Genomic DNA, 27,508 nt, shown 5'->3' with positions numbered 1-27,508 from the left:
CGGGCAGAGAGCCGGTCAGCACCGCGGACAGAGGCATCCAGCAAACCGCGCGCGCCGTTGACCTCCCTGCTTCGCCTGCGCCCGCCGGTTGCTCAAGACTCGCGCCATGACCGCGGAGGCTTACCTGCAAGAAGCGACGGTCTCGGCGAGCCAGTTTTTCGCCATCTGGCGCCATTACGACGCTGACGGTGATTGATTGCAGCATTGTCCCATTCTCCTAACCCTGTCAGGCTCGGAACTCAAAGGGGAGGGGAGGTGTGGGTGAGAACGCGCTCAACTACAAAACTAGGCGTCCTCCTTCTCCTCCTCCTCGCTTCTACTGTAAGCAGGAAACTTTGCCGGGCGCAAGTGACAACTTTTATCTCTTTCCATCCGAAACGAGGGGACGTTTGAGGGTGGGGGAAAACCCGACATTTTCAGAAGGACGAGGGCGGACCGGCCTCCAAGCAGTCGGTTGCTCTGACGGCGTTGGGACTTCGAGCTATTTGCTCTTCCTTCGGCGCCTGAACGCCTCTAAAAAGTCCAGAGCGCCGCGCGTAAAAACGCAGCCGCGCAATCTTGAAGGAAACGGAGCGTTCTCCTCGGGGAGGCTGAAACCAAGACTGCAACCCTTTGGATAAGTAAATTTTCCAAGTCGGGTTGCGCTCAATGGTACTTTTGGATCCAAGCGTAGGATTGCTCTGTTAATTTGCGAATGTGTTTATATACCGGCAAGGGAGGAAAGAAAGAGAGGAAACCGGTTAGAGCTTGTAACCATTGTGTTCTCTCTTTTGGTGTTACAGGTAATGGATACATGGATGGAAACGAACTGCAGGGTTTTGTCCAACAACTGCAGCAGGCGAGACAGAAAGCTGGCTTGGTAGGTTAAGATGGGCCTTTAAAAAAAATTATTCTTTCGTAAATATAATAAGAATAAGAAAATGCCCAGAGTAGCTGGGAGTTGGGTGGCATATAAAATTTAAATTTTTTTAACAATACTTAACTCTAATAACCATGCTCTAGTAATGGATGGCTATGATATATAAATGTTTGGTCATGCACAATTCTTTATTGGCCAAGTGTGATAGGACACACAAGGAATTTGTCTTTGATGTATATGCACTCAGTGTACATAAAGGAAAAAGATACATTTGTCGAGAATCATTAAGTGTTGTACCTCATGATTCTTGACAAATGTATCTTTTTCTTTTATGTACACTGAGAGCATATGCACCAAAGACAAATTCCTTGTGTGTCCAATCACACCTGGCCAATAAAGAATTCCATTCTATTCTAAATTCTAAAATATCAGCTTAAATGCAAATGGTTAAAACTGGAGAAATGGAAAAGTTACAGCCGGAAAATATGGAATCCAAATAAAAAAGTATAATCTTGTGAATCATCCCTCAACTAGATCATTTCAACTCTGGGTTGATATTAAACAGCCTACTGCATTTGAAAAGAAAGACAGAAAGACTTTATTCCATTCACGGCCAATAAAAATATAGTCAATGAAATGAATAACACAGAACAACACACAATAACACAGAATAACACACAACAACAGAATAACAACAGAAAGTATTAGCAACTATTTGTGGGTAGATCTAATACATATTTTTGCTACCTTTAGAGAAATAAATTTATCTTTATTATTTAACATAAATGCAGATAAAAGCTATCAGAGTGCCTTGCAATCTGAATAAAACATGTGTGATCAACTTCTTGAAAAGGTTCCTGTAGTATTGGCAATACAGAAGAACATTGGCTGTGGTTTCTATAGCACCCATATCACAGGGGCAGTATTGGGTTTTATATGGGGTTTTCCTATATTTCTCTTGCAGGATAGCTCTGGGAAAAACATTAAATGGAACTAAGAATAAAACTCTCTTTAACTGGGTGCTGTGGTATGATATAAATACGAAACTGGTTTAGACTAATATTTGAATTTCCAGTTATGTTGTGATAAAAAGCAGCTATTTCTGTTTCTATATCTAAGATCCATTGTCTTAGTACTGATCTGGCTTGATCTAACTTCAGGATGCCATCACTGGAGAAACCATAGAGGCTCACTTCAGGAAGCAGCTGGACTTCCTTGGCTGTTTTTTTTTTGTTTTGAAGACATTTCGCTTGTCATCTAAGAAGCTTCTTCAGCTCTGACAAGATAGTGGGGGAATGGAAGGATTTATATTCCTTGTAGAAGCACTCGGAGGTTTATTTTTATTTTTTATTTTTTTATTTTTTTATTTATTTTGTCCAATACACAATGAGGGTTTTAGTCGGTATATATCTATATACACATAGTAAAATACATGATGAAGGTTATAGAGGAGATACCCATAGTAAAATATATCTAAGAAATAATAGAAAAGAAGATAGAGTAATAGAACATATCAATGAAAGAATAGAAGAAGAGATATAGGAATAGAAGAAAGGTATAGGAGATATAGGAGAGCAATAGGACAGGGGACGGAAGGCACTCTAGTGCACTTGTACGCGCCCCTTACTGACCTCTTAGGAATCTGGATATGTCAACCGTAGATAATCTAAGGGTAAAGTGTTGGGGGTTTGGGGATGACACTATGGAGTCCGGTACTGAGTTCCATTACCGGACTCCATAGTGATATCTGATATGTCAAGAAGCTTCTTGAATGAGAAGGAAAAAATCTTCAAAAGATATTGTCTGTCAATATTAAATAGGTCGGAACGCTAGAATGGTGAAGTGTTTGCAATCAGTAGGTAAAGATATTTATCCAGAGATTTTTAAGTTTAGTGACTTTGGCTTCCTGTTGAAGTGCTGCATTTGCAATATAGTAGATAACCTGGAAGATACTTCTTAGAAATTTTGTTTGAATCTTTCCTAAGATGAGCATACTGTTCTATGGCCTTGATTGATCCCTGTATAGCAATTGTGCTTGGGCTTTATCTTCCAAAAACTTAATTGCAGCAGGAATAAACTGTGGTCTCTAGAAAAATAATAAGGTTTATGTAGTTGATGCAGATCTCTGTGCCTTATGGGAAACCTAATCCAGGTGATCAGTTCTGCTTCCTGAGGCTTGAAAAACTATTCCTAGATATCTAAAAAAAATCTTAACCTGCTCAATGGACTGCCCACCTAAATTCCAGCTTCTCTATTTTGAGCGTTTAGAGAAAGTTTTGATCTTGGTCTTAGCATAATGTATTATTAGTTCCTCCTCAGTGCAGTGATGATAAGTGATCTCAGAGCTCTTTTAAGGCCAATGAAGGTTAATAACAGGATTATTGTCTCATTGGCACACAGAAGTAAACTGATATGTCTTTGGGCTAATTTGGGGGGATGGAAGGCAGGGCTACTTAGGTGAAGAATTAATGAGTTTACATAATAGTTGAATAAATTTGGAACTAATAGAAAGTCCAGTCTATCTCCCTTCCTTACAGGTATTTCTTTTGTGACAGGTCCTGGATTACTAACCATCAGTCATCAGTTATCTCAGGCATTTTGAGGAGAAGCCACAATAGACATTTGTTTGTTTTTGTGGTAGTTGTTATTTGTGGTATTTTTAAATTTATGCCAATTTAATTAATTTATGTCAGTTAAATTGATTAATTTGTGTCAATTAAATCAATTAGCTATTCATCTAAACTGACCTGACATTGATAAATGCTGCATAAAAAAATTGTCCTGAGTTGTTCTAGGTTTTTCAACATCAATTCTAATGTTGATTGACCTGTTCTAAACTCAGCTCCTTCATCCCTAAGGATATCCTTAGATACAAGCCCGTCAATTAGTTTTGCCTCCTGTAGATATTTGGCATACATTTTGTTAATCTGTCTTAGCAAACTGATTGGGCGGTTGTTAGCTGGATCATCCCTTTTGCCCTTCTTATAATAGTCAAGCCCTAGTCCTTTGGTATCATGACCTACTGCTGTGAAAAGTGAAACTAGCATTGGGATCCACCACTTCAAATTATCTTTTTTTAAATTATCATACATAATAATTTTTGTACCTGAGGCCTTATACCTAGTTTAAACTGTTCAGTTGTATTTCTGACCTCTGAACATGTGACAATATCAGTGGGGAAGAGAGGTTACACCCAAGTTGGTCAGGGAATTCTCCGTTTGATCGTGTAGAGCAGAGGTCTTCAAACTTGGCAACTTTAAGACTTGTGGATCTCAACTCCCAGAATTCTCCAGCTAGTTTTGGCTGGCTGGAGAATTCTGGAGAATTCTGGGAGTTGAAGCCCACAAGTCTTAAAGTTGCCAAATTTGGGGACCCCTGATGTAGGGCAACAAAATGGCATGCACTGAAGATTTATTAGTGCTATTGGAAAAGGATGGAGTTACCATTCTCCAAAAGATGGCAGGATTTTTTTTGCACTGGCAACCACAATCAAGAGTTACTGAATACCTACATTGCACCCCACCCTCTTTTTGGGGGTGATAGATGAACTGTACGGGTTTTTTTTTAAAAAAAAATCACTAGGTTAGAAATTGGACAAAATTTCAATTTTGTTTGCTTTAAAATAATTTTAGGTGACAATTGAGAGAATTGCAAGCTTCCCATGATGTGTTTGTGGATCATGCCTAAGTGTAATAGGTTGGTGGGGGCAGTTAATAATGATTGAAATCATGTGTTAGGTCAGGGGAGGACAATTAATTAATTAATTTGAGAAATTGGGATGGTTTTAGAGGGCCGGATTAATATAATTAACTCAGGTCTACCCAATACTGTACATTATTGGGTAGAACTGAGTTGATTATATTATATTTATGAATTATAATTATATATTATATTATATATAATTTTATATTATAATTATAAATTAATTGCCCACCCCTTCCTTCCTTCCTTCCTTCCTTCCTTCCTTCCTTCCTTCCTTCCTTCCTTCCTTCCATCTCCAGATGGAGAGAAGCTTCTGTCTCTCTGATTTTCTCTGCCTTTTATTTCTGCTTTTGGGCAGTTCTTTACTTCTCTTTCAAAATATTCCTTTCAGCTGCCTCTCTTCAACTGACCTACATTGTCAGTTGAGAAAACATAGTGAAGGCTTTGCCTGAAAGTAGCTTTGGATTCCTCTTCTTTCTCCTCCTTCTCCCTTTTTCCCTCCAAGAGGTGGGGTGGGGGGATTTGCTTTAAATTTCTTGGAAAGGCCAATGAAACCAATGAACAATTAAAAAATGAGCATTTATTGGACTTTTGTAAAGGGCATGGAAAGAAAATTTCTCTTTCCTTCCTTCCTTCCTCCCTCCATTTCTCCCTCCCTCCTTCCTTCCCTCCTTCCTTCCTTCCTCCCTCCATTTCTCCTTCCTTTCTTCCTTCCTCCATTTCTCCTTCTTTCCTTCCTTCCTTTCTTCCTTCCTCCATTTTTCCTTCTTTCCTTCCTTCCTTTCTTCCTTCCTTCATTTCTCCTTCCTTCCTTCCTCCATCCATTTCTCCTTCCTTCCTTCCTTCCAACATCCGCAGGCCGGTCACAGACAGCGGGTGGGCCGCATCCGGCCCCCGGGCCACCCTTTGCCCAGGTCTGTGTTAGGTTATTGAAACTAGCCAGAACAATTACAGTTAGCTTGCTATCCACTATGGCTGAGTAAAGAGATTTGGTTGGCTCCCCTCAAACAAAGCTTTTGATTAGTGCTGGATGCTGAGGTGTCATTTATCATGAATAGGGCAAAGGTCATGGCTCACAGTTGCGGTGTGGTAAAAAAAAACTAGCAACATTTTTCAAATGCAAAGTAACAAAGTTAGATAGATACAGAATTAAGTTTTGGGAAATCCCAGCATAGTCTAATAGGAAAACATTGCTACTGGACCCGTGGGTAAACTTAACATCATAACTGGTGGTCCCGTTTAATACTACCAGATTGTTTTGTAAAAGTTTGAAACAAGATGAAATCTTCTACAGTCATTGTGTACTTTACATCCTTAGATTGGCAGAGTAAATAGATGTTATTACAGAAAACAATGGCAGGCAGTGGAGTTTAGCAAAGATTGATTTATTGTTTGCTTCGGTTCTTGTGTTAACGTCACCACTAGTATTAAGTATGCAACCCTTAAATCTCCCACCTAGGTATATATTTTATCCCTTTTTTCATCTGTAACCATATTTGCAGAGGTGGAATATACTCATTAACCACGAGGTGTTGGCTCTTCCTGAATTGCAAGAGAGCTGCCAATGCATACCAGTTGGATAGTTGTAAACTAGTTATTTGAGCTTGTAATGAGGCAGGTGTTAAAATTCCTTAACCCCCACAAAGCTTTCCATGTCCTATTCTAGGCACAGCTTCCAATGTAATTGTCTTAAGCCCATCGACTAGCAGTTTAGCCACATACAATGTTTCCTGGAAAAAAAATTATGTCATAATAACTAGAGATATATACCAGAAAAATGGGTCTCTGCTTCTGTATTTCCATTCTGTGACGTTCCAGGAAATAAAAGCCAGGGAAGTAAATATTGGTTGAATGTCATTCAGTTGGGCAGGGCAAAGTTATTGCTGTAGGCATTTCTTGAGAAAAACTGAGAAAAGGGTTGTATATCCCATGATGACTCCTGCACTGTCAACTGAGCAGGGTATATCAGATATCCAGATGCCATTAAATGAGGCTGAGATGAAATCCTGTAAATTCTGATCTGCAAACTCAGTAAGGCTAAATTTGCAGCTTCTGGTGGTATGACACAATGATACAAGCTAGTTGTGTCTGATTGCCTATCTGATTGCCTATCTGTGATGAACGTTGGAGACAAATTATTATTATTATTATTATTATTATTATTATTATTATTATTATTATTATTATTATTTATATTAATGCATATTAATAGCACTTTTGACCCCTCTGCATGGGGCACAGAAACCAAATCAATGGGGCAGTTGTCCACAGTGGATTAAGTTTGTGTAAGGTTTTCTAACTTCTTTACTAAGTCCTCCTGTTTGTAATCTGCCAAGGTTCCAAATATCTGATTCTAACAGTTCAGCTGCAATCTGTCCTTCTCTCTCAGCCTGAAGTTGCTTATCTAAATAAGCTTCTCCCAAAGAAAAGGACTGGTTTGTTATCTTTGCAACCGGGGCAGCAGCATCCATCCCTGATTTCTGAAAAATGAAGTATGGTAGTATCTTGATGCAATTGCTCAATGTGTGGGGAGATATGTGCCTTAAAATAATACACAGGGGAAATATGACGAAAGTGGTCAGCGTGGACTTAATTTTGAAAAGCATATTTGGGATTATAGACTGCTTGAATGTCAATTAAAATTTGCATGTAGTTCATCTTGATATTACATTGCTTCACCCAATGTAAGTCAATTGCACAGCAATAGAATAGAATAGAATAGAATAGAATAGAATTTTTATTGGCCAAATGTGATTGGACACACAAGGAATTTGTCTTGGTGCATATGCTCTCAGCGTACATAAAATAAAATATACATTTGTCAAGAATCATGTGGTACAACACTTAATGATTGTCATAGGGGTCAAATAAGCAATGAAGAAGCAATATTAATAAAAATCTTAGGATATAAGCAACATGTTACAGTCATACAGTCAACATGGGAGGAAATGGGTGATAGGAACGATGAGAAAAACTAGTAGAATAGAAGTGCAGATTTAGTAGAAAGTCTGACAGTGTTGAGGAAATTATTTGTTTAGTAGAGTGGTGGCGTTCGGGGAAAAACTGTTCTTGTGTGACATAGAAGTAGGTAACTTAGAGAATAATGTATTGCTTTCTTGAACCTCACCATCTACTGCTGACTCTATTAAAGCTGATTTGTAAGTAAATCTGATTAGTTTGCAACCCATGCTTGCTTTGATCTGGATTTTCAGCCCTTCTGTGCTCAAGGTTTGGAGGGCAGATTTCTTTGGTGTTGCTTCCTTTTTCTCCATCAGTTTGCAGTACTGTATAAAGTTTGTGCTTTGGGTTACAGTAGCTTGAGCATTTTTGGACCACGGTTTCCTGCTTAAACAAGGTGAGTCAATTTATTGTGGAAGGATTGAGTAAATGCAACAAGGGACTCTTTCAGCTGGTCCACGTTCAATATTGTTCTGTTAAGCAATTAGAAATCAGTAATGCAGTCTGTGCAATCAATGAGCTTTCTTAGATGCAAGTTTTGTAGTTCCATTTTTAGAAATTTCTTGCTGGAAATATCTTGTTAAGTCCTAATTCATACCTGTTTGAAGCCTATCCCAGAGTTTAGTGATAATGCTGATGCAGGTGTGTTATTATCTATATTTTGGTTTTCAGACCAAATCTCATTATGTCATATGTTTTGTTGCTTAGATGATTTGAGCAACATCTGTGTGACAGAGTTCATTCTTTGTCATTTCTTCCTCCTTCCCGTGTGTTAATCTCTTGGCAGTAATGTGTACACAGTTCTTGTCAGCTAGTTGTTTGGAGATTAGTTAAATACGGCTATGCTCCAGAACCAGTAATTAAAAAAGTGGATTAGTCTGATAATATAAGATAAAAATAGAAAATTACTGTGCACTCTGATTGCTAGATGCTTTCACTTTGCCATCTTGGTTCCTTGCCTATTGAAATGTTTACTTGCACTGTGTTGTTGTTTTTTTAAATTGTGGATAAAAGGAATTTCTTTTAGCATAAGGATACAACCTTATAACTTAGCTTGAAATATGTTTCTGCCCCTTTGTGGCCAAGAAACAGATCTGCACACAGTATACACAGATACAGAGTTTCAAAAATGTACACTCTCACAAACTTGCATATCTACCGTGTTTCCCCGAAAATAAGACACTGTTTTATATTAATTGTTGCTCCAAAAGTTGTGCTACGTCTTATTTTCGGGGGGTGCCTTATATTTCTCAAATGAGACAAATTCACAGGCAGAAAAGCTGACACCCCCAAAGAAAGTTTACCGTACGGTACACTGATTATGGTACGGTACCTGTCAATATGGCACCCACACACACAAACGACAGCACTTATATGGTACAACAGTACACTCCTGCTATTGTAGCTTCCGGCCACCAGAGGAACTACAGTCTACGCACTGTAGTGGAGGCTGTAACGGTGATGAGACAGCAGCAGACTGTGTCTGCTGTACTGGACGGTACAAAGCGATGGAAGGGGCCAGCAGGGGACACCACATTATTACGGTACCGCTATAAACAGCTTTGAATGGTACCATATGTTTTTCCACTGTACCGTATGTAAACTTGACTACGCCTTATTTTCGGGGGGTGCCTTATATTAGCAAATTCTGCAAAACCTCTGACATGCCTTACTTTCGGGGTACATCTTATTTTCGGGGAAACAGGGTACTAAATGCTAATCATTGGAATCATTAAGAATCTATGTGTCTAACATAGATGCTTGGAAATTTTATTTATTTATTTATTCATTCATTCATTCAATCTCTATGCCGTACAACTCCCTAGGGACTCTAGGCAGCTCACAGCAAAAATATAAAACATCAATAATAGTACAAAAGCCTCTAAAAACAGTTTAAAAGCAATTTAAAATATAGTTAAACCCCTGCATACCATTCATGGCCAGATCTCGCTGGTTACCACTATAAGATCAATGGCCCCTGGCCTGTTGGAAAAACCAAGTCATTACCGCTTTCCAGAAGGCCAATAGGGTGGAGGTCCAGATGTCAGGGGGTAACTGGTTCCAGAGAGCCTGGACAGTCACAGAGAAGGCCCTCCCCTGCAGACCCACCAATTAACACTATTTAGCTGATGGGACCCAGAGATGACCAACACTGTGGGCCATTACTGGTCGCTGGGAGCTATGTGGTAGAAGGCAATCTTGAGGATAGTCTGGCCCTAAGCCATGTAGGGCTTTAAAGGTAATGACCAACACCTTGAATTGCATCCAGAGTCCAATCAGGAGCCAGTGCAGTTCGCAGAGGATTGGTTTAATGTGGGCGTACCTAGGTGAACCCACAACAACTCACACAGCTGCATTCTGGACCAACTTTAGTCTTCCAACACTCTTCAGGGTAGCCCCATGTAGAGCGTGTTGCAATAATTTAACCACAAGGTGACAAGGGCATGAGTGACTGAGAGAAGAGCCTCCTGATCCAAGTAGGGTCGCAATTGGTGCACTAGGTGAATCTGTGCAAAGGTCTCACTAGCTATAGCTGTCAAATGTTGGTCTAATCTTAGCTGTGGGTCTAGGAGGAGATCCAAACTGTGAACCCGTTCTGAGGGGGGCAATTTCTCTCCCCCCTGAGAACCAAGGATGGACAGTCAGTATAGTCTTTCGGAGGCAATACCCGCAGTCATTCGGTCATGTCAGGGTTAAGTCTGAACCTATTAACTTCTATCCAGACCCTCACAGCCTCCAAGCTTTCTTGAAAGAACAATAAAATAGAAATAAATTGAGAGAGGCGGCATACAAATCCAATAAATAAATGAATGAATGAATGAATGAATGAATAAATAAATAAATAAATAAATGTGCGACTTGATATTTTAAAAAGTTGTTGGCATTCATAGCACATAATACATATTTTTTTTCTGAATATTGCTGAAAACTAATTTTTACTGGTTTCTGGGCAGGTTTTATCTGCAACAGCTCCTCTCATAATGAGACATCCTAGTACAGTGGTTCTCAACCTTCCTAATGCCGCGACCCCTTACCTCATGTTGTGGTGATCCCCAACCATAAGTCTAGCACCAATTCTCTCAACAGAGCTTTAAGCCGATTGGCAGGAAAGTCAGAAGGACACCCCCAATGTACATGCTTGATTGGTCGGATTGTAAAAATATGTTCCAAAGCGCCAGAATAGAAGCTTTAGTTCCTAATACCATGGAATATTTGTCTTTTCTCATGGTCTTAGGTGACCCCTGTGAAACAGTCGTTTGACCCCCAAAGGCTCCTGATCCACAGGTTGAGAACCACTGTCCTAGTAGGACTACAACTTGTAGGATGAATATTTTAGCTGGTGTTTTTATTTTTGTTGTTGTTGTTTACTGTCACAAGATAGTTAGGTGATGTTAGCTTAAGGAAGGTGGCTTGTTGAAAATTTGCTTTCTGATGAAATTTATATCTAATTAATAAGTGCCCAATAAAATTACCACAGTATGAACATGGCTTGGTACTACGGTAACATTTAATCATTAGCTAGTTGCACAGCTACATTTAGTTCCAGAATCAATTTCATTCATGCCACAGTTAATTGCCTTAGGTTCTGGATGCCTTTGTTCCATTTCAGATTTGCTTTAATTATAGGGAGAATGGAAAAATCTACCTTCACCTGCAAGGTTTACAAAAAAAGGTCACTGATAACTCCAAGGGCTAACTGTTGCATTGATAAATAATTATAAGTGATTATACTATTTTTATACCTTCCAATAGTTTATCTTCAGGATCTATGAGAATCCTGTGTCATACAAAATTTCACATTGAAACCTGATGCCTTAGTTGTAATTAATATGGATTGTTGATTGAAAAGTTAATAATTGTATTATTTCTATTTATTGTTGTGCCTTGTGTATTTCTGCATAGGACTATAAACAGTTTACAAATAAGAAGCACAATTTTAAAAAGTGACATAATATGGTAAAAATAATAATAACATATTTAACAATTATTGATAAGAAAAAGAAAACAAAAATGTCTCGATACAGAACATTGAAGAATACTGTACACAGCAGAATAGAAAAGAACAAACTGGAGAAAATCACAAAATAAAAAATATGCAGCCAGAAGTAAAATAACTGTGGTAAAAGACAGCAAAGATTATTCCAATCATAATAGGTGCCTTGCTGGGTATGATACCAAAAGAACTGGAGCACCAGTTGACACCAGAGGCACTGACGAACTCACAATTGGTCAATTGCAACCTCACACCATTGGTCAATTGCAAAAGGTAGCTATTTGAAACAGCTTACATCCTGTGACAATACCATTCTGCTGCACGAATCCCAGCGACCAGTTAGGTCCCACAGAGTGGGTCTTCTCCGGGTCCCGTCAACTAAACAATGTCGCTTGGTGGGACCCAGAGGAAGAGCCTTCTCTGTGGTGGCCCCGGACCTCTGGAACCAACTCCCCCCAGACAGTAGAATTGCCCCAACCCTCCTTGCCTTTCGAAAGCTGCTTAAAACCCACCTCTGCCGCCAGGCATGGGGGAAATGAGATACACTTCCCCCTAGGCCTTTACAATTTTATGCATGGTATGTCTGTATGTATGATTCGTTTTTTATATAATGGGTTTTTAACTGTTTTTAGTATTGGATTTTGTTATATACTGTTTTATTGTTGTTGTTAGCCACCCCGAGTCTGCAGAGAGGGGTGGCATACAAATCCAATAAATAAATAAATAAATTAGACATCATTGGCCTATCCCAGGTCCTTAGATTAACAAATCCAGAATAAACATCTGATTCTGAGATCAGGTATGATGATATTAATGTTATAAATGTTATTAGCAACATTTGAGTGAAAATGATCATAAAGTCTAAACAATACTATCAAGGCAATTAACACCTGTGCAGTTTCCGTCATTAGATACACATCTGAAACAGGAGGTTAGCCTCCAGCAAAACTAAAAGCTTTTGGATAGGAAGTCCGAAAAGATAATGACGATGAATCATGTCTATCATTCAAGCATCAATGTTGACAGACTCTACTTACTAGCGAGCATGGGAAGGCATGAATGTTGCAAATACCACAGACAGTTAGAGAAAAATATCTGAAGGACAGTGAATAATATGCATTAAAGCTGGTACATCATGAAAGCTTAATGAATAATAGAGAAACCTGTTCTGTCAGGCTCTCTGGTAGAATCCTCCCAAAAATTCACAGGTATAAATTTCAGACACACACACGTTTGAAAATTCAAAACAATGTTCTTTATAATGAAAATTCACTTAAACTAAGCCCTCTTTTGTTATAGCAAAGAGCACTCGTCTCCAAACAAACTGGTAATTTATACAAGTCCCTTATCAGTCCTGTGATACTTAGCTTGCAGCTGTGAGGCAATTCAAAGTCCTTCTTTCACAAAGTGAAATACACTTTGCTCTGGTTTAGTTTCAAAGCAGCGAAAAATCAGCACGCAAAAAGTCAAAGTCAGTAAAGCAGTCACAAAACACAAAGATCAGATAATCCTCCACAATGGCCAAACCCACAGGCTGCTCTTTATAGCAGCCTCACTAATTACCACAGCCCCACCCAACCACAGGTGGCCTCATTTTCTTTGATAATAATCTCTCAGTTGTTGCTGCCTATGCATCGCTCTCCGCATGCGTGGCTGTATCATTAACTCTTGTTCTGAATCCATGGAGGAGAGAGATAATTGATCTCCTTCTGAGCTGTCTGCCACACTCTCCTCCTCCCTGTCACTCATGTCTTCTTGGTCAGAGGAGCCTTCATCATCAGATTCCACCGGGGGCAAAACAGGCCTGCAGCATGTGGATGTCTCCCCCACATCCACAGTCCTTGGGGCAGGAGCTGGGCCAGAGCTAACCACAACAGAAACCAAACCAAATGAAGAATAGAAGAGAGAGATGGCAAGGCAAAGTATTTGATGGCCTGAATATTTTTTTAAAAATCAACTTTGCAGACAAAGCAGATGACAAGACATGGCAATGGCTATGTAATAGAAGTAGAACTATGGCGAAAGAAAGCAGATAGTACCAATAGTAACAGACACCTTAGACCCACTCCAAAAACATCTGGAGCTCAATTGCAAAAGGCAGCTTTATTTGGAACAGATTTCATTGTAAAGTGATACTGTTAATAACCATCATGCAACAACATCTGGTTATCTGCATTCATATATACTAAGTATTCAGTACTGTGTAACTGAATTTTCTTTGTCTGAGAATTGTCAGCGTTCACATGCAACATATGGTACTCATTGGTAATAGCGTATACTGTAACTACATGTCAGATGCAAACAGTTACGCCTAGAGCAAACCCACTAAAAAATCATAGGGAACACTAACTAGCTTAATGTAGCATAGCTTAATACAGATTCACCCCAAGGCAGAAAATTAGCTTTTACAGTGTACCATGCAAACTGAGTGCAGATTAAACCTTCCCACTGATCCCATTCTGAGCAGAAAGGAAATAAATGCTTTCCCAAGAAACCGGGCAATCACTTTTGATTATGTTCTGCTGTGCTGATGGCTTCATGGTTTTCTTGTGCCATAGTTATATGCATGATTAGTTCATGTTAAAAAAGAGAGAGTTATTTGGCAATGGGCTGACCCACTCTTCCTGGATTATTGTATTTCTGTATGCATTTAGAAGTACATATGAATAGATACTCGAAACAGAATACCCTTCAATCCTGGGCCTAGAAAGTCTAGAACAAAGACGCCTTAAACAAGATCAAAGTATTGCCCACAAGATCAAATGCTGCAATGTCCTGCCTGTTGGCGACTAATTCAGCTTCAACCACAACAACACAAGAGCACACAACAGATTTAAACTTAATATTAACCGCTCCAAACTTGACTGTAAAAAATATGACTTCAGTAACCGAGTTGTCGAAGCGTGGAACTCATTACCAGACTCCATAGTGTCATCCCCAAACCCCCAACACTTTAGCCTTAGATTATCTATGGTTGACCTATCCAGATTCCTAAGAGGTCTGTAAGGGACGAGTACAAGTGCACTAGAGTGCCTTCCGTCCCCTGTCCTATTGCTCTACTATATCTCCTATTCCTTTCTTCTATTCCTATATCTCCTCTTCTATTCTTTCATTGATATGTTCTATTACTATATCTTCTTTTCTATTATTTCTTAAATATATTTTACTATGAGTATCTCCTCTATAACCATCATGTATTTTACTATGTGTATATAGATATATACCCACTAAAACCCTCATTGTGTATTGGACTAAATAAATAGATAGATAGATAGATAGATAGATAGATAGATAGATAGATAGATAGATAGATAGATAGATAGATAGATATTGTTACCCATCTTATGCATACTCCTGATTGAATACACTATTGAAGGAGTAGCTCATCATTGTTGTTTGAACAATTGGTGTAAAAAAGCATATCTCCCTTTCTGGAACCCTTTTCACATACTTTGTCAAGAGGCAAAAATAGTTCATTTAAAGTAGAGGTCTTCAAACTTGGTAGCTTTAAGACTTGTAGACTTCATTTCCCAGAATTCTCCAGCCAGGAGTTGAAGTCCACAAGTCTTGAAGTTGCCAAGTTTGGGGAACACCCTGGAAATGTGAAAATGGCAACAATACAGAGCAGCGACTAATATTCATTATAGCTAGTTAGAACAAGAATCCTGGTTTTGTTTTTAATTCATAGATTTCTTTACATATTTAGAATAGAATAGAATAGAATTTTATTGGCCAAGTGTGATTAGACACACAAGGAATTTGTCTTGGTGCATATGCTCTCAACGTACATAAAAGAAAAAGATACATTTGTCAAGAATCATGTGGTACAACACTTAATGATTGTCATAGGGGTCAAATAAGCAATGAAGAAACAATCAATATTAATAAAAATCTTAGGATACAAGCAACAAGTTACAGTCATACAGTCCTAAGTGGAAGGAAAAGGATGATAGGAATGATGAGAAAAACTAGTAGAATAGAAATGCAGATTTAGTAAAAAGTCTGACCGTGTTGAGGGAATTATTTGTTTAGTAGAGTGATGGTGTTTGGGAAAAAACTGTTCTTGTGTCTAGTTGTCTTGGTGTGCAGTGCTCTGTAGCGACATTTTGAGGGTAGGAGTTGAAACAGTTTGTGTCCAGGATGCGAGGGGTCAGTTAATATTTTCCCCACTCTCTTTTTGACTTGTGCAGTATACAGATCCTCAATGGAAGGCAGGTTGTCAGCAATTGTTTTTTCTGCAGTTCTGATTTTCCTCTGAAGTCTGTGTCGGTCTTGTTGGGTTGCAGAACCAAACCAGAGGTGCAGATGACAGACTCAATGATTCCTCAGTATTTAAATCTTAATCTGACATTTAATTAAAATCAAATAGAATTTTTTCATTTTATAAATTCATTTTTCAGCCATCCATGAACTTAATTCTTTTTTTTAAAACCAAGGCTCCTCTTCATATTAATATCTTAATGAGTTAGATTGCACCTTTTCTTTTGTGAATGAGATCAGCCTCCCTCCCTCTACTCTGCTGTGCAATAATTTATTGCTTTCGAATTTGGGCAAAATTTCCGGGATGGATTATGATCTTGCTTCCTTTTTGTCTTTGCCTAAAAAGAAAATAATCAACATGCTTTATATTTACAGGGCTTAACTGCAGAAATGAAAACTTTTGTGGACCATTTTTCAAAGAGTTCTGATGGAAAAATAGGAATTGTAGAGGTAAGATTGCTTATTATTCTGCATTAATTTACATTCTGTGCGGTCATAGCTGTGTAGAGACACAAAATATGGTATTTGTTTATATTTCATATTTCTAAACCACCCATCTCTCTCAAAGAAGCCACTTAGCATTGGATTATTACAGGCAGGGAGGAAATCTCGAAGGATTAGCCATTCCCCATAGCTGCGGAAGGCCAAGAGATCGAGAGACTTTCCTTACTTCTGGGAACAAGATGTTCCAGAAAACAAGAGGTAGCAGAAAAGAAGTCTCTCTTCCTAGACCATGAGTCTGCAACCTGTGGCTCTGGAGCTGCATGTGGCTCTTTCATACATCTCCTGCTACCCCGTCACTCAAAATATAACTCACAAATGCAACACACTATAGGTTTTTTTTATACATATACATAGCATAAAAGGTAAATAATGATATCTGCAGTGTTATCTTCATTTTAGATGTCAAAAGGGTTTTTTGTCTCCCGGTGTTTTCTTTTCTGTGGGAAATAGGTCCAAATGGCTCTTTGAGTGTTTAAGGTTGCTGACCCCTGTCCTAGACCGTACCAGTCAAAATTCTTTGACTGACATGATCTGTAGCTTATCTTCCCTGCCTGATCAAGTGAGAGTAGCTGCTGAGATTGGGCAAAGCTGGTTCTGGAGGTAACATGATCTTGTGCCATGTAGGGCTTCATAGGTAATAACCAACACCTTGAATTGAACCAGGAAACAAATTGGTACCCAGGGCAGTTGGCAGAATAAGGGTGTTATATGTGGTATGCATATACTGTAATACATTTATAATTTACAGTGTAAAACTAAGGTACAGCCATGTTTTGTCTTGTGGCCCAGTCAAATTATAGTTCTCTAGTCTGAGGAGTGGAAAGGGTGACAAATAATCTATTTTTCTCTTCTGTGGATGTTCTCATTCTGAAGTGAACTCATTTGTTATTTGCACGTCATCTTGAGATGATTTTCTAAAATAGTAATGGGGTGAATGCACTACTTTTTTCTTCTCAGACTCCCGTTACTGATTTTTCTAGAAGATGTTCACTTCATCCATCCTTTCTGCATTTTTCCACTATTAAAAAAGTCAATTTCTTGTTTCTTCCTCCCACTGTTTTTTTAATGAAACTGTACTTCATCCCTTAAATCCCAGTGGCTGGTTAGGTCCCACAGAGTTGGCCTTCTCCGGGTTCCGTCGACTAAACAATGTCGGTTGGCGGGACCAAGGGGAAGGGCCTTCTCTGCGGTGGCCCTGGCCCTCTGGAACCATCTCCCCCCAGATATTAGGACTGTCCCCACCCTCCTTGCCTTTTGTAAACTTCTTAAAACCCACCTCTGCCATCAGGCATGGGGGAACTGTGACATTTATTTATTTATTTATTTATTTATTTATTTTATTATTTAGATTTGTATGCCACCCCTCTCCGCGGACTCGGGGTGGCTCATAACAAAGCATAACAAATCGTAACAAATCCAAATAAATTTAAATATTTAAAAAAGTTTTAAAAGATCCCCAATATACTAACAAGCACACACACAAACATACCATACATAAATTGTACATGCCTGGGGGAGATGTTTCAGTTCCCCCATGCCTGATGGCAAAGGTGGGTTTTAAGAAGTTTACGGAAGGCAGGGAGAGTAGGGGCAGTTCTAATCTCCGGGGGGAGTTGGTTCCAGAGAGTCGGGGCCGCCACAGAGAAGGCTCTTCCCCTGGGGCCCGCCAACCGACATTGTATAGTTGACAGGACCCGGAGAAGGCCCATTCTGTGGGACCTAATCGGGTCGCTGGGATTCGTGCGGCAGGAGGCGGTCTCGGAGGTATTCTGGTCCAATGCCATGAAGGGCTTTAAAGGTCATAACCAACACTTTGACTTGTGACCAGAAATTGATCGGCAGCCAGTGCAGACTGCGGAGTGATGGCAAAACATGGGCATACCTAGGTAAGCCCATGACTGCTCTCGCAGCTGCATTCTGCACGATCTGAAGTTTCCGAACACTTTTCAAAGGTAGCCCCATGTAGAGAGCGTTACAGTAGTCGAACCTCGAGGTGATGAGGGCATGAGTGACTGTGAGCAATGAGTCCCGGTCCAGATAGGGCCGCAACTGGTGCACCAGGCGAACCTGGGCAAACGCCCCCCTCGCCACAGCTGAAAGATGGTTCTCTAATGTGAGCTGTGGATCAAGGAGGACGCCCAAGTTGCGGACCCTCTCCGAGGGCGTCAATAATCCCCCCCAGGGACATCTCCCCTTGCCTATGTAGTTTTATGTATGGTATGTTTGTATGTACCCTTTTTATATTTTTTTATTATTTTTTATTTTTTATTATTTTTTAGGTTTTTAGGTTTTTTAATGTAAAATTGTTATTTTAGACTTTGATATTAGATTTGTTATTGTATATTGTTTTTTATCACTGTTGTGAGCCGCCCCGAGTCTGCGGAGAGGGGAGCATACAAATCTAATTAATAACAATAATAATAATAATAGTAATAATAATAATAATAATAATAATAATAATAACAATAATAATACATTAATGGTATAACTTAAAAGAAATTGTGGAATACAGTGTTGAACCTATCATCCTTCCTTCTTTATCTGAAGCTTATTGAAAGTTGAAAATATTAGTGGAAAAGACCCCAACTTTTAAAAACCAAAATTATTTGGGTAGTTGGAAGAACCTTTTCTCATCTCCAAATCCATATTAAAAATTATTTTGCTTCTCTTAACAATGAAACATCTTTACAACATTAAGATTTCATTAGCATGTGATAATTAGCCATTTGAAAATGGGAGAAATTTAGTAAGGCAAATTACTGATTTAAATGTCCTATAGAAATGTGCAGGTTGGGTCAACAAGCTGAAGACTCTTTGTTAGCTTACCTATCACTGCTAGCCACTTATAAAATGTAAAAGCTAAATACCCATATTGCACCAAGCTAAAACAAAACCAATCATATTAGGACTCCTACCATTTTATACTTCTGATTTAGTGATGTGATAGTTCAGTGTACTGGATACAGAAGAAATTATTCATGGATCATATCTGGTATTTACAAACTACTAAACAGGTGTATGAAAATGTTTCTTATTTCATTCTGGAAACATAGTGCAGTAATTTATATTTTATTCTACTCTGAAGAATAATTCTAAATCAAAGTTGTTATTTTTTTTCTCCAGCTTGCTCAGATATTGCCAACAGAAGAAAACTTCCTATTATTCTTTAGATGCCAGCAGCTGAAGTCTAGTGAAGATTTCATGCAGGTAAACCACATAAATTTAGCCTTGTGAAAATTTTCATTGGCAAGGTGTAAAACTTTGCTTATGGATGTATGCAAATTGCTATTTGTTTTTTAAATTCCAGACGTGGCGAAAGTATGATAGTGACCATAGTGGATATATTGATGCTGAAGAGCTTAAGGTAAGGAAATCTCTATATTCTTAAATATTTGGGGTATTCTACATCAAAAGTATTTGCAGAAATAAGTTGTGAAAATAAAAAAAAATGTTTAAAAGTACAGGCAATACAACACAGCTGTACCACTTTAAGAGTTTATTCTACTGTACTGTTTCTGTCCTGAATACAGTGTTCCCTCGATTCTCGTAGGGGATGGGTTCCGAGACCACCCCCGAAAGTTAGATTTCCGTGAAGTAGAGATGCGGAAGTTAATACACCATTTTTGGCTATGAACAGTGTCACAAGCCATCCCTTAACACTTCAAACCCCTAAATTATCATTTCCCATTCCCTTAACAATCATTTACTCACCATTATTACTGGTACTCACCATTGAATAAGACACTTAGTGATCCTGATATTTATAAACATAATTATTTATTAACAATATTTTTTTTGCAATAACAACGCCGATTGGCTGAGATTTCAGCCAATCAGCAATGGCAGACGGAAGTTTGGCGATGACGTATGACGTCATCAAGCGGCAAAAACCATGGTATAGAAAAAAACCCCGCAAAGTATTTTTTAATTAATATTTTTTGAAAAACAGTTGTATACGCTATTCGCAAAGTTCAAACCCACAAAAATCGAGAGAACACTGTATATGATACCAGTCACGTTTTAAAATTATAATTCCAAAGAGGAAAACCTACATAATGCAATTATCAATTGCTAAATGTTTGCCAGGATAACTTCTCTGAAATCAGACTGGTGTGGCCTGCCAGTGGACTGTGCAGCTGGTAGCTGATTTGGATAGTTAAGAGGCTGATGTTGTGATTTGCTAGTGGTCTGTGCAGATGGTATCAAAGTCGGACAGTGAGAAGGCAGGAGAGGACTTGGTGCCAAAGGCAGAGATTCAGAGGAGCCTGTTCTCAATGTGTGTGTGCAGAGCTGCCAAAAGGCAGGAATGGCTCTTGAGGGGAAAGACTACTTGAGAGTAAGGCTTGGGGTAATTGGCCATTCCCATAGCCTATTTAAATGGTGAAATTGAGGAAGAAATTTGCAAGAATTTAGTTCATTCAAGTTCTCATCTCTGAAATTCAAGCTTCTGTGTCTGGTCCCATTTGAACTCATCAAAGTTGCCTGCAAATTCCTCCTGGGCATTTTGCCAAACAGCCAGGTTCCTGTAGTTTATCTACTGTTATCTGCAAGACTCTTTAATCTGATTTAAGTTATTTTGTTTGAACTATTGGGGGCTGTTAAGGAGCTTAATTAACAGCTATTGCTCTAAAAAGACTGATTTATAATGTATTTGACTTTAGATTGACTGCTAAACAAGCCAATTAGTAGCTGTATTATTAAACAAGGTTTTTATAGATGTTATGTTGTATTGGGATCTGTTATCAGGAAGCTGGATCAGAACACAGACTATTGTTTCTGGATTGTACCATTGTTCTGACCAGATTGGAGGAATGAACACTATATAGGAAAACAGAAAGCTAAACGCCACGGAGATAGGCCTTAGCTTAAATGTCTTAAAAACTCCTTCTTTCTCTGTGAAAGTAGGATATCTATATATTTACATCTTCCAAGAGCATGAAGCTCTCTAGGAATTGATTTATTTTTGCTAAAGATAATTTGCCCTTTAGCTACATTTAAAACAACAAATGTTTTAAATATTAAATATAATAAAATACTGAAAGATATAAAATTAATATCTAAATATATAATCTGGTTCTATATAATTGAACCAGATATGACTACATAAAGCATAAAAAGTCTTAATGTCCTAAGCCAGATAATGCCAAGAGTTATAGGTAGGTTTTTAATGTGTCAATTGGCATAAACATTTTCAATAATGGATGACTATTGAATTAAGAAGGCCTACCACAAAATTGTTTTTCTGAGCATAGACCCACAAATATCATCAGATCCCATCAGATCCAGAAGAGGTGTATTATGGATCCCGTCTGCTAGGGAAATGTACTTGGTATAACCCAATGAAGCCAGCTCCATCTCTGCTGATTTACGGAAATCCCTCAAAACCAGGTTATACGATCAGGCCAGGATATCCCAGGGGATGAGTGATGTACTGAGGAAGTTCCATTGTAGTTGACATCTGCTGCCCTCAATTTTATCGCATTTTTCCTGGAGAGAGAGAGAGACAGAGAGAGGTGGGGGGGAGAGGGAGAGATAGATACAAATAGATGGATAGATAGATAGGTAGGTAGGTAAGTAAGTAGATAGATAAGATAGATAGATAGATAGATAGATAGATAGATAGATAGATAGATAGATAGATAGATAGATGATAGGTAGGTAGGTAGGTAGAGATAGATAGAGATAGATAGAGATAGATAGAGATAGAGATGGATGGATGGAGAGAAAGAGAAAGAGAAAGAGAAGAGAGAGAGAGAGAATAATCTGGATTGAGTGAATGAGAATTGAATGTTTTTAAGCTTTTACGATGTTTTTTAAGTCTTTTAACTGTTATTAATTGGATCCAATTGTGTCATTATGCATTCTATGTTTGTTGTGAGCCACCCCAAGTCCACAGAGAGGGGCGGCATACAAATCAAATAATCAAATCAAATCAAATCAATGTACTTTTAATATATGCCACTCCAACTCACTTTTTAATGAAATGGGCAGCCATATAAATTTGATAAATAGATAGATAGATAGATAGATAGATAGATAGATAGATAGATAGATAGATAGATAGATAGATAGATAGATAGATGATAGGCCATTAACGGCTGTTTACAGAAGTGGACAGATTCTATTTTGAAACATTGTCAGAGATGATCTCAGGAAACACATACAGATTATATGTCCTATCTGATCTTAAGATCTTTAATAGTTTTCTCAGATAGAATAACCAAAATATAATGGGCTTCTGCTCGGTTACAATATGAGCAGCCTAGAATACCTGAATACCTGAATTTCCTACATATTTTCCTACTTTTGCCCATTCTTATTAAAAGCAAAAATAATACCAAGAATAATACCCAGAAAGAAATTTAGAACAAGCATATGCAGGATTTTTTGTGTGTGTCTGTGGGTGATAGGCATTCATAATTCCCCAGCTCTCAAAACTTCTAGCTTAATAAAGAATTTTATCATGTCACAGAAGTAGGGCAATGGCTGCCCATCTGGGAAACAAAGTCTTCTTACAAGGTCAGAAAAGCAAGTTTAGGCTTTGCTAACTAATTATGGAACCTGCATTTAAAAGAACAGGCACTGCCAGAACTGACTGATCAGAAATGGCAAGCCTGTAGCCTAGACTGTGATCTAATTTGAAATTACTTCTGGGAAGGGCCGAGGGTTTTCCTAAGATGTCCCTTTCCTGGAGTTTGTTGCTTGGAAGAAGCCAGTATCTGAGAAAATCAGGAGTGTTTCATGAAAAATGACCTTATCCAACTTAGTTTTGACCTCAGCTACAGCTTGTCCCAGCATTCAGCTACCACAGGGAATCCTATTCTTACATAAAGCTCTATTCAGGATATCAGTGAATTGCTGCAAAATGTTTTACTGCCGCACTGTGGGCGTGGTTTATTTTGTGGGTGTGGCTTGCCAGCCATGTGATCAGGTGGGAGTGGCTTGATGCTCATGTTGCTGGGGGGTGGCTTAAAGGTCATGTGACTGGTTTAAAGGTGGCCAAATTGACATCACTCACTTCAAAGATTTGGGTTAGGATTAGGGTGCCTGGCCTCTCCTCGCTTCAAAGAGATACAATTTCCCTTACTATTTACTGAACATCCAAAATATACTATTTAATTCTATGTATATATGCCATATGTGTTTATACATATTACACACAGGCACACAAAAATATATATTATCTACAGAGTCTATGGAGAGGGGCGGCATACAAATCTAATAAATAATAATAATAATATCTATTATATAAAGGGTAAGTACACACATGCACGCACAGCTCTTCTAAAATTATACACATTTAACCTCATTTACTGTGATAGGAAAAACATACCCAGAGCCCAGAAGGGGAAAAAAAAAATCAAAATTTTTCTACGGGTTCTGCGTACCTGGCCATACAAATAGGAGCCCATCACTGCAGGATATGAAACTCATTCAAATGATGACATTTGCAACTGAAAGAAGCACTGTGTTTAGGAAACACAATTCTAATTTCAAGTTGAGGACTAGCTGATGGGGAAGTGCTAAAGCAGTACTACTTAGTCACATTATTATTATTATTATTATTATTATTATTATTATTATTATTATTATTAATTAGATTTGTATGCCACCCCTCTCCGCAGACTCGGGGCGGCTAACAACAGTGATAAAAAAACAGCATTTAACAATCCAATACTAAACAATTTTAAAAAACCTTATTATAAAACCAAACATACATACAAACATACCATGCGTAAATTGTAAAGCCTAGGGGGAAAGAATATCTCAGTTCCCCCATGCCTGATGGCAGAGGTGGGTTTTAAGAAGCTTACAAAAGGCAAGGAGGGTGGGGGGGAGTTGGTTCTCTGGGGGGAGTTGGTTCCAAAGGGCCGGGGCCGCCACAGAGAAGGCTCTTTCCCTTGGTCCCGCCAAACAACATTGTTTAGTTGACGGGACCCGGAGAGGGCCCACTCTGTGGGACCTAACTGGTCACTGGGATTCGTGCAGCAGAAGGCGGTCCCTGAGATAATCTGGCCCGGTGCCATGAAGGGCTTTATAGGTCATAACCAACACTTTGAATTATGACCGGAAACTGATCGGCAACCAATGCAGACTGCGGAGTGTTGGTATAACATGGGCATATTTGGGAAAGCCCATGACTGCTCTCGGAGCTGCATTCTGCACGATCTGAAGTTTCCGAACATATACCCTGTTTCCCTACCGTTTGACTCCTGTCCTTATAAAATAAATGAATAAGGCAAGATGTTTGTACCCCAACCATCTTCAAGTAGCCCCCAATCAGTAGTGGGTTGCTACAGGTTTGGGCCGTTTCTTTAGAACCGGTAGCGGAAATTTACCGTCGCTCGTCGAACTGGCATTGTTGATCAGCAGTCCATGCTCTTGAACCGGTCCTCCAATTGCTGTGGCTTGGGGGGAAACCCTCTGCATATGTGCAAAGGCTTCTGCACATGGGCAGAGAGTCATTTCTGGGTGTTTTGTATGATGCGATGGGGTGTGCCAATGCGTGAATATAGCACGTGCAATATGCACGCAAAAAACACACCTCCGTCGCAATCAGAACCAGTAGGGAAAGTAAGCAGAACCCATCATTGCCCCAAATCACAAAATAAACAACATTCATGAAGTCACTAACAGGCCTACCAGTTAGTCAGAGGAATGAGGTTGAGCTCTCAACTATGTGACACTCATAACATAAACTGGAATAGAAGCTTCTTTATGCCTGCTAGCTGGATAGAGAATTACAGTGTTCCCTCGATTTTCGCGGGGTATGCGTTCCAAGACCTTCCACGAAAGTCGAATTTCCGTGAAGTAGAGATGCGGAAGTAAATACACTATTTTTGGCTATGAACAGTATCCCAAGCCTTCCCTTAACACTTTAAACCCCTAAATTACAATTTCCCATACCCTTAGCAACCATTTAGATTATTACTCACCATGTTTATTTATTAAAGTTTATTAAAAAAATGTTTTTTAAAGGCAGACGAAAGTTTGGCAATGACATATGACGTCAGCGGCCGGGAAAAACTGTGGTATAGACGTTTCGTGAAGTTCGAACCCGCGAAAATCGAGGGAACACTCTATTCTGTAATTATAACCCTAGTAATTAGATTTACATTATGGTATCATGCAGCCTAGTCTACCTGATCATCTCCATCTAGAGGAGTGGGCACCTGGAATATAGGAGACATGTTAGGTTTCCAATTGGCATGAGTGCTACTCACTATACTTCTGTCCTTGGCATTTCAAAGATGTATGTGGCAATCCATGATTACTTAGAAAGAAGATCTATTAAGGTCAATGATTCTTACCCCCAAGAATGTAAATCTAAACACTAGCATTATATTATATTAAGATTATAGCCTAATTCATACATGATTTAATAGAAAAGTGAGGGGAAAATGTTATTTATCCAGCCATAATTAACCAGAAGAAAAAGATTTTATTCTGCAGGTAGATCAGGCAAGGTATTGTTTTTTGAATATATTAATTTCATTTCAGAGCTTTTTGAACGATTTACTGCACAAAGCAAACAAACAGATTGATGATTCAAAACTATCGGAATATACAGATATTATGGTAAGAACTGCTATTTCTTTGTTGGAATTAATTGCCCTGTTCAATTTTAAGTTATCTACACAGGACCTATCTCATAACTGTATTAATACTCTGTTACCTCAGCCTTAGTTGGATCCATAGACTTCATAAACAATGGGCAATTAATGTCTGAAATTATAACTGAAGAAATCCAACAGGCTCATCTATAACACAGGTCCATTTTGTGTGTACAAGAATAGTATGCCATCATCTTTGTGCATTTGTGTTGCATGGATTTCATTTACAGAATCATCTACATCCCAGTGGAGAAATCTGGGAGTTGAGGACATCATGTTAGGAGAGTCTGCTCTCAAAATCTTTTGGAGATAATCAATGGAAACTCAAGAGATTTTTGGGAATGCCATGTACTGCATATACATAGCATAGTTTTAGCTACATTAATGTTGTAGTGAACTGCCATTGCCTTGGGAAAAATTTGGCATAATCAACCTCAGAAGGCGGATTTGGAGAGGTGCGGTGGAATAAATAATACATTTAGTTTCTACCATTTTAAGTCTAACATTTGTACAGAATTTATATTAATTTTGTCCAACTTTTCTTTGTGAACCTACACTTAATGTGGCTTAGAATTCTTAATTAGCTACAAAAAAGTGTCAGACTGCATTGCCAGGTGTTTTTCTATGTAAAGAATGACTTTGGATCTGATGGCTTTTAGAGAAGAGCACGACAACTAGCAATTCCCCCTGCATAACTTTCTACATTTTCTTGGAGATCTCCCAAGCTTTTAGCAATGAACCCTAATTGCAGAACTCAATGCCAGGATTTGGGATCCAACCTGATTAAAACAAAATGTAAAAGCAGATATAAAATCTGCTGAAGAATATGATGTAATAAAGTACATATCATTAAAAATCCAGATATTTGAAGAGGTGACAGTGATTTCATGGGAGGCTACTGGGTTTCATCGAGTTAAGCGTATTTCCCAAACATGAGAGGACTGTGCTTTTAGTCAAACTTTCCCCCTTCTGGTTGATTTTTAAAAAAAATAAACTTAATATAACTTAATCTTTTCAGCTCCAGATGTTTGATGAAAACAATGATGGAAAGCTGGAACTGACAGAAATGGCCCGGTAAGAATATTTGGAGAAAAAAGGTAGAAAACTTCATCGATTGATTGTGGAACATGACACAATATGGGTGGGCCAAAGGAATAATAGTAATTAATACAAAATCAATCCTATACAGTAGGATGTGCTGGAATGGTTCCTTCCAAGATAATAGTCCAACATTAGTAGGGGTGGATTCTAAGTTTCCTCCCGTGCTGTATAGGCGGGTGCACACTTTGCGTGCACAGTAGTTGAAAAATCCCATTTTTTTAAAAAAAAAGCCAGAAACAAGATGGTGAAACATGCACAGTGCCGGAAACTTGGCTTCTGTGCATGCATAGAAGAAAATAAAACTGGGAAAAAGAATCCCCCCCAAAATAAATATTTTTTAAAAAAACTGAAATTTTTTTTTAAAAGATGATGCCGTCCAGAGACTGGCACCAACAGAACCAGTTCCATGATGTCATTGTGACATCATAAGTGGTTTGCTACCAGATTGGGCAAACCGGTCTATCATGAGATCCGTTGAGAATTGCAGGGAATAGTAGAAAATGAAGAAAGCATTTG

At 38.7% G+C, this 27,508-nt stretch overlaps 1 protein-coding gene across 1 annotated transcript in view; it reads left to right on the top strand.

The window, feature by feature from the left end:
• The first annotated feature begins 11 nt into the window (after nucleotides 1–11).
• CALB1 (calbindin 1) overlaps nucleotides 12–27,508 on the top strand; it is a 32,605-nt gene continuing 5,108 nt past the window's right edge. The window contains exons 1-7 of the mRNA XM_070748024.1: nucleotides 12–188; nucleotides 783–859; nucleotides 16,149–16,223; nucleotides 19,401–19,484; nucleotides 19,585–19,641; nucleotides 25,779–25,856; nucleotides 26,910–26,965. Coding sequence (XP_070604125.1) covers nucleotides 107–188; nucleotides 783–859; nucleotides 16,149–16,223; nucleotides 19,401–19,484; nucleotides 19,585–19,641; nucleotides 25,779–25,856; nucleotides 26,910–26,965 — 509 coding nt within the window. The 5' untranslated portion in view covers nucleotides 12–106. The remainder of the gene's footprint in view (nucleotides 189–782; nucleotides 860–16,148; nucleotides 16,224–19,400; nucleotides 19,485–19,584; nucleotides 19,642–25,778; nucleotides 25,857–26,909; nucleotides 26,966–27,508) is intronic.

Source organism: Erythrolamprus reginae, chromosome 3 (assembly GCF_031021105.1).
Source record: "Erythrolamprus reginae isolate rEryReg1 chromosome 3, rEryReg1.hap1, whole genome shotgun sequence".
Taxonomy (NCBI): domain Eukaryota; kingdom Metazoa; phylum Chordata; class Lepidosauria; order Squamata; family Dipsadidae; genus Erythrolamprus; species Erythrolamprus reginae.
Note: the sequence above shows the minus strand (reverse complement) of the source record. Positions and strands in the feature narration are given on the sequence as shown.